Source organism: Poecilia latipinna, unplaced genomic scaffold, assembly GCF_001443285.1.
Source record: "Poecilia latipinna isolate Pla-1442-1.1 unplaced genomic scaffold, P_latipinna-1.0 Scaffold3180, whole genome shotgun sequence".
NCBI classification, from domain to species: Eukaryota; Metazoa; Chordata; class Actinopteri; order Cyprinodontiformes; family Poeciliidae; genus Poecilia; species Poecilia latipinna.
Window position 1 is genome coordinate 1 of NW_015115796.1, and position 8,110 is coordinate 8,110.

The following is an 8,110-nucleotide window of genomic DNA, read 5'->3' on the forward strand; positions in this document are numbered from 1 at the left end:
TTTTTTTTTTTGTTACCCCCGGGGAAAATGGAGAAGTTTGTTTTTTTTTCCCGAAAAAAAGAATAAAAAAAAAAAAAAAAAAAAAAAAAAAAAACAAGAAACAAACAAACAAAAAAAACTGTTTTGGGAAATGTATTTTTTAAAAACACGCACATTTCTTCAGGTGGAATAATAATATTACAAATCCTTCTTTTTCTCTGTAAACAGCGCCATCTGCTGGGACTACCACGTAAAACACGTTCATTAAATCATTTCCCATGACAACAGAACCCACCCACGCAGGATAATTTCCTTTCAATAGCAGCACAAGACTTGTTCTATTACATATATTATATTATTTTTTTTGTGTGTGTTGCTGGTTCTGTCATTCGGCTTCAGTCCTGAGTTGCTTGTGTTTTTGACCCAGTGAAGTTTGTGGGGTTCGCTTCGCTCCCTCCTTCAGACCAGGTGCAGCGTGGGACAGCTGCGGCTCTCATTCGTCGGCACGCCGTCCGACTTTTGGCCGCAGGAACCCGGCCGACACCCGGCATGCCTGAAGACAAAGCGAATAGTGGCGGTGAGGGAGGAGAAGAAGGAGGAGGAGGAAGAGGAGGGACAGGAATAGAAGTCCAGTTTCATCACACTGTCCCCGTTTTCTTACTTTTTTTTTTTCTATTTTTCTTTTTTGAACTCTGAAGAGCAGCTTTGCTGAGCCGGCATGTCTTTATCAAGCAGCCCAGTAATTACAGTCACACTCAGGCAGCGTGAGAGTCTCGTTTCTGGCTCGAGAGCTTTAATCAAGAGATCGTTAACGGTCCTCTGCTCTCGCGCTACCAGAAAATTCAATCCTCCTCGGTCACAGATGTCATGGCGCTATCTGTTCTGTTCCCCTTCATTCCGCTCTTGAGAACCGCTTTCTAGCAAAAATTTGAAGACGATAAAATGAACGTCTGCAGTGCGTGGATATGATCGGTTATGAAATCTTTTTTTCTTTTGTAAATTTAGCTACTTTTCAACAAGGCCTGAGCAGAAAAGAGAGCTAACGACGTTCTCCTTATTAGCCCAAAGGTGGTTGCTGAGGTTGCTAAGCCATGTTTAATTACGCAGTGTATTTCTCTTTTCCATGTTAAATGTAAGGCATTAAGTTTGCCTAATATTTCAGGCTCGTTTGAAGAAAACTGAAAAAATATTTAGTCTATTCTGAAAAATAAAAACAGCATCCAGCAGATATTTGAGCACCAAGATGTACTTTAGAGTATAAGTCAAAAAGTATTTACCGTAAAAATATAAGGAAACCAGAAAACGTGGAAAAAAACATAACTTTTTGTTGTAGCTAACATTTTAGCAACCAGAATTTTAAACGTCATGGTTTTGTCCTCATTTATTTACATTTTTCCTTGAATTATGGTTGTGGGGCCACACAAAATCAGTTCAGGGGCTGCAAATGGCCTCCGGGCCTTACTTTGAACACCCTGGCTCTAGAGTGTAAATCAGAATGCTGCTTATTTGTATTTTGGAACCGCGTCTCCCTGAAAACCTAACCACAACATTTAGGTCGTACAGAGATGATGTCACATCGGGTCATTTCTATCTTCCACTTCAACTGAAACACACCCAGAAGAAACCCAGTCAGATTTATTTATCAACCCTGATCAACTCGATTAAGATTCAGTTGTAGCAAAGTTTTCCTTTAGCATCACTGACACTTCCCCCCTTCCTTCGTGTCTAATTTAGTTCAGGAACGATTCAAAGTAAGAAGCCGTCCGACAGTTTGTGCCAGACGCGGCGGCCTCTAACTCCTTCCCACAGAACGACCTTCAGGCTGGTTCGGGCAGCTGTTGTGCTGCGACTCCGTCTGTCAACAGAGCTGGGGAACGAGACGGTTCCGTCTGGTCTCAGTTAACCAGTCAGAGTCTGATTCGCTTCAGTGGGACACAACATGACTCGGGTCAAAGCGAGGAGTTTGATTTTCTGATTGGGTTGCATTCTGGGATGGGAGGTCGATCGACCCGAAAGGTTTTTTTTTCCACCCCGGGGTTTAGACTGTCCTTCCTTTATCCTCTACACGTGTCCTTAAATTAAGACGAAGAAATCAAATAGAAAGAGTGTGACCGAGGAGGATAGATACATTCTTAAAATGCCAGAATGAAAGGCTTGGTTTGTTTTCATTTGCGTTTCTTTTTGCATCTCAACCCTAATTTTTCAGAATGCATGAAACTGGTGCGGCTACTAATTGGAGATTCTTGATTTTATTACTGGCTGTAAATTGCTGCTCAATTTGTAATTTAAGTGTCAAAATAGTAATTCTCAAAACAAATTGCATTTGGTGACGTTTAATGATTCTCCTTAAAGGATGTAATTACATGGCTCCCACATTAAAGAATATAATATTCTTCTTCATGTTCAAATATGTGAGACTGAAGGTTTTTATTTCATCAGGCTGATGCTTAAATATTATTTTGCAGCCCAACGGAGCGGAGACCCGTCCTCTGCTCTCCCCTGAATCCCTGCTGCTGTCACCGCATTCAGACCGGCTGATGGATTCTCGCACAGGGAACCGGTAAGACCCAGATATCTGGCACCATGCTGTGAGTGAGCGTGTTCAGACAGTACCTCTCATCTCTGGCAGAGCACATCAGATCCTCCAGGCTTTCCTTGTGAATCACGGGCGTCACGACGATCTGACGAACACATACCTTTGTTTACAAAACCTCACTCTAGTGCATCCTGCACGTCAAAAACTCAGAGTCTTCTTCAGGCGGAGGTGGGGAGAATACCCTCAAAAAGTAGCAGCACTACTTCTACGTGTTTTTTTTTTTTACTCTGGTGAAAATAAAAATATCCAATTACTCAAGTAGGAGTAAAAGAAAAACCCAAAACCACTCAAGTACTGACCAGAATATCAGTTATTTAATATTTAAAAATGACATCATCAGATGGACCAAAACATAAAGTCAAGTATGTGGAAATCTTGATAATTAGATGTATTTTTAAGTAGCATAGTTACAAAAACTTTTTTTTTTTTTTGAATCTTAGTTGAACTTATGGATAACGTTTTACAATAGGGCTCCTCTATAGATCGCTAATAAATAGTTTATCAATTTATCTATGAGCATTTTAAAAATCATTAATAACTGTTTATTATGCATTAAATAAGGAAGGAGACTGTGCTAAAATATTACAATTACAAATACTTATTGTACGTACAAGTTAGTCTGAAATGTTTAGTGTAACAACTGCAGATAAAACATGTAGGTGAACAGATTTGGCAAGAATTTTGTCTCCTTCTTACCTTGTTTGTGCAACAAACAGTTATTGACGATTTATAAAGTGTTTAGAGATGAATTGATAACATATCTGGGAGCGTTATTGTAAACTGGGACCTATTTATGAATCTTTAACAAAAGCTGCTGGTGTGTGTTTGTCTGGTGGGTTTTGGGTCAGAACAAGCTAAGCTCGCTCTTCATTCAGTGAAGTAGAGAATCCAGGAATTTTACTCAAGTAAAAGTAAAAAGCACAGCGTAGTACAAATACTCCTGGAAGTGCATGCCCCCCCTCCCCCAAAAAAAAAAAAAAAAAAAATTTCCTAAAGCAAACGTAATTGAGTAAATGTAGCCGAGTACTCTCCGACTCTGACCTTGGGATAGCACTGGCAGAGGCTCCACACTGTCCCAGCACAGACCATGGTGACCCCGACGACGCACATCGTCACGTAGACGTGCGGGCGCTCCCGCATCATGAGGAACATGCCCACGGCAACCACAGAGAGGCCGGCCACTATGAGTCCGTACCGGTAAGGCTTCCCCTCTGCCATCGCTGTGAACCTCTGCTGCAGCCCACAAGCGTGCGCTAACTTGAAGCATGATGGAGGAGGGAGGCGGGGGGTAAAAAAAGATTTAGTGGGCTCTTTGTGTGACGGAGCTTGAAGGTGAAGGTGCAGAAACTGCAGTGGTGGTTCCACTCGGCTGCTTATTACAGCCTGCAGACACGCTGCTCAGGTCAGGTATAAAATTGCAGGTGTGCGTCTGTACCTGAAAGGTCACCTTGCTTCAGGCTGCTGTGTTAAAAAAAAAAAAAAAGAGAAGCTAAATAAAATCTCAGCTTGTGGGGGCATTGCTCAGTCGGCTGTCGGTGTTTGTTTGGTCTACAGCCATCCTCCTGTTTCCTCCTCTTCAGGGATTTCCTTCCTCCGGTTAATCAGCTTTACAGCAGTCGATACCAGCCTTAGAAAGCTGCTCAGCAGTTTCTTAGCTCTAGTTTATGGTGATGCCACAACAAAACAAACAAGAGGCAGGCAGCCTGCAAACTGTGACCAATCAGTATTAATGCACTGTTAGCATTCTGCTCTCACTGCTTTCCAGTGCAGGAGTCACATGACTTCCAACAGGTTAGGAGGATTCTCCAGTTTGGTGTCTAGAAGAGGCCAGCATCAGTCTGCTGACTTGGAATCCAACAAAATGGAATGTATTAGCAAGACATAGTGAAACGATTAGCTTTTGGTGATTTATTACCCTCCCAATCGGTGTTTAGCTAATGTTAAGATTCACTTTAGTCGTGTCTCTTTTAATTCTTGCTGCACCCAGACTGGCAGAAGTTTAGTGTCCTGAGCCACTGAAAACACTTTGCCATCTGCCCATTCAGCAGTTTCATATGAATGCTGAACCACATGATGACTAACATACAGTTAACAGTGGCGCCCCCAAATGGGGAGGGGGGGGGGCTACAGGGGACCGTGGCCCGCTTCTTGAAAAGTGTTGGAGTCATGTTCCGGTCACAGAAAGACGTATGTCTTTATATGTAAACGTATGACAGGTTTACGTTTAAAAAATTAAAAATAGGCACACACGCAGATGTACGGCTCTGGGAAATAAAATGAAGAGCCCGCTTCACTGAACCCCACTGAAAACCTCCTGGTTATTCCACCAATTATTGGTTTCTGAACTCTTCCTGAGTTTAAACATTAGTGCTGTTGTTTCTAAATAAATATCAACTCGTTTTCTTGGCATTATCTGAGGTCTGAAAGCGTCGCATCTTTTTATGTTATTTTGACCATTTCTCATTTTCTGCAAGTAAATACTAAACGTTTGCGTGGAATTTCACAGACGTGACCTCAGTAGTTCACAGAATAAAAGAACAATGTTCTTTTTACTCAAACATATACCTATACAAAGTAAACTCAGAGAAACTGATCATTTTAAGTGGTCTCTCATACACATGACTGTTTTGTATCTGTATTTTTGTGATCTTCAGGTCTGAGTTTGCAGGGCCTCCTTGCCGCCACCCTGATCTTCAGCTCCCTCTGCAGATTCTCTATTAGTTTCCAGTGAAAACTCATAATGTTAATATCAATTCCAGTCAGCAGAAACATGTTGGTGAAATTAAAAGATTACAGCAAACCCAAATCTGTCAGGGATACGATGTTAATCACTTCAGGCTTCAGATGATCAGCGGCTTTGCACTCAACTATTATGCAAAATGTGCAGCGTCCCAGAAAAGCTCAAAACGTGCTAATTGGTGCCTGAAGGGGGGGAAACATGCACGTCCTGTCATTTCTCTGGCATGGTTTGATTTGTGGGTTTGTTTGTTTTCTTTTGTCTTTTTTGCTTATTGATCTCTAGATTTTGACACATTCTTGTTATTAACAAGTCGTTCCAACAATAACTCAGTATATCCCAAGATTAGCCGTGAAACCATTAGCAAACATGTACCTGTGGATTTACTGAGGCAAGTTCCCTCTGTTGCCTCTACAACACCGACTAATATACACAAATATTGAAAAAAATTAATACCAGAAATCCTAGAAAGTATTATAAAAACATCCTTTATTTTCTTGCGTTAGAAACTGCCTTGATGACAAACAAAGCATATTTTCATCCTATTCTCAGTGCATGACCCCTTATAAATGTGACACATTCACCTTTCAGTCTAAAAGAGGTTGTTTAAAACATTTTTAATACAAGTGGATTATTTCTTAAATTCTCTATATAAACGTAACAAAATGTAGCTCCTTTTTTTTGTGAATCCCACATTAGCTGGGAGGCTGCACAGTCTCCTCACAGGAGAAACTGTCCAGGTCGTTCTCTCTGTGAATGTAGCTTGTTTTTATTCCCCCCCGCCCCCCCAAACATGACCGTCAGGTTAATGGGTAAGCTAAGAATGGAACAGCCTGTCCTCTGATGCAAGATGTAACCTGCCACATCCGCTTTTAAATCAGTTTGAGGTCATTACACTTGTTTATGTTCCCTTTTTATACAGATTTGTTGAAATGTGCAGGAAACACTTTATATCTTGGGATTAGTTTTTATATGTCGTTTTGAACCTCTTAATGCTGCTGTTACACCTGACAACAAAGCCCGTTTCTTTTCTATTCTTCTGGAAAGTATTTATCATCCATCCATCCATTTTCTGTACACTGTTGTCCCTAATGGGGTCAGGAGGTGCAGGTGTCTAGCCCCAGCGAACGTTTCGGGCGAGAGGCTTGATTCACCCTGGACAGGTCGCCAGTCTGTCGCAGAGCAACACAGAGACAGACAGAAAAAAAAAAAAAAAACATGCATCACAAACCTAAGGAGAATTTAGAGAGAGCAATTAACCTGACAGTCATGTTTTTGGACTGTGGGAGGAAACCGGAGTACCCAGAGAGAACTCACCATGCACAGGGAGAACATGCAAACTCCATGCAGAAAGACCACGGGCCAGGAATTGAACCCAGAACCTTCTTGCAGCAAGGCAACAGGGCTACCACCTGTGCAGACCGTATTTATCATCCTTTCTTTTTTTTCTCTCAAAAATTCTGGCATTTTATCAAGAGTTTGGACTTTCAGAGCTGCTGCGATCCAGGCCATAACAAAGCAGCTAATGGGGAAGGGAAAAAAAACGAAACATAAATAAATAAATGGATAATTGCATAAAATAAATGACACGGCGGCAGACTGAGACAACATAACAATGCATATGGGTTGCAGACTCTAGCGAATTAAAAACAAGATATGTGTTTTAACATACGTATGCTGCAGATATACGAAACTGAAGTTTCTCGTGTTTAAACGTAAAGACAAGATGACTTAGATCTAACACCAACATTTCCTGACAACAGTTCAACTTTCACCACTCCTGTCTTTGTGACGGCCCAACCGTCCACGGGAAGCCTGAGCTGAAGTCGAGTCTCGATTGGTCGATTTCAAGGCACGGAGGAGGTTTGCAGCTGTGAGTTCGGACAAAGCTCTCGCTTGGAAGAACAATAGGCACCGGAGGAGTGTAGGAAGTCCAACCCAGTTTAAACTTGCTGGCTGCCATCTTGATTTGTACATTCAGTATGCTCAGGGTTGCTGGGTTGCTGTTCGTTGTCCTCGTAGTTCGGCTGTTCGCCGTGCTCCTGATTGGCCTCCTGATTGGCCTCCTGGTTTATGTGCTGGCTCTTCATCACCGTGTCGTACGACGGCGGCGGCTCCATGGTCCAGGGCGGCGGGGTGGACGGCAGGGAGGGTTCGGGCTCCGGTGAAGTGCTGGCAGCGTCCGTCGACATCTCCCGCCGGATTCGGTCCAGCCTCCTGATGGGAACAGAGATGCGGTGAGAACTTCCTGTTTTAATCTGAAACAGAAGCTTCCTGAATACTTCCGGAACGCCTTTGCTCAGTGCTAACTGCGCCAAGCGCGCCCGCTACAACTCTGGTTTCCCTGTTGATGCAGATGGACACTGAATTTTTCTGAGCTTTCATTTCATAGAATTGAATTGTAAATAGGGCCACCAACAGCAACCATCGACTTTTGGGATGCACGTTTTCAATAGAATAGTAATTTTAGAAAATAGAAAGCTGCATATTCTATTCTTATTCAGAAAAAATAAATAAGAAAATAGGAAGCAATTTGCTAAAAGAAAAAAAAAGGTGGGAAATTGGATTCCATTATTTTTATAAAGTCAAATGTCTGAGATCCTTTTTGTGCTTTAAAGCTACAACAATGTTATATAGATTATTGATTCCTGACCAAAGAAAAACAGGACATGTTGCTTGTTTTATTGAGATATTGCGATTGTAATTTTTGTGGCTTGTGAGTGCTTTCAGTCTGATGATGTCTGGCACGCAGTGGGAATAGTTGGGACACCGCTGACTTATGCAATTAAAGACAACAC

At 42.0% G+C, this 8,110-nt stretch overlaps 1 protein-coding gene across 1 annotated transcript; it reads right to left on the reverse strand.

The window, feature by feature from the left end:
- Positions 1–118: 118 nt before the first annotated feature.
- bsnd (barttin CLCNK type accessory subunit beta) lies at positions 119–3,822 on the reverse strand. The gene is made up of 3 exons (XM_015023041.1): positions 3,617–3,822; positions 2,593–2,660; positions 119–532 (listed from the first exon to the last, which is right to left on the reverse strand). The coding sequence occupies exons 1-3, from the start codon at positions 3,791–3,793 to the stop codon at positions 439–441; spliced, it is 339 nt and encodes a 112-aa protein (XP_014878527.1). The 5' UTR covers positions 3,794–3,822; the 3' UTR covers positions 119–438.
- Positions 3,823–8,110: the final 4,288 nt, after the last annotated feature.

Excerpts from the sequence above, each read along its gene's own strand:
- bsnd (XM_015023041.1), bottom strand. The coding sequence starts at position 3,793 with ATGGCAGAGGGGAAGCCTTACCGGTACGGACTCATAGTGGCCGGCCTC. Across the intron at positions 2,661-3,616 it reads TCTGCCAGTGCTATCCCAAG|ATCGTCGTGACGCCCGTGAT; the intron begins GTCAGAGTCGGA and ends TGTGTTCGTCAG. Across the intron at positions 533-2,592 it reads TGCTCTGCCAGAGATGAGAG|GCATGCCGGGTGTCGGCCGG; the intron begins GTACTGTCTGAA and ends CTTTGTCTTCAG.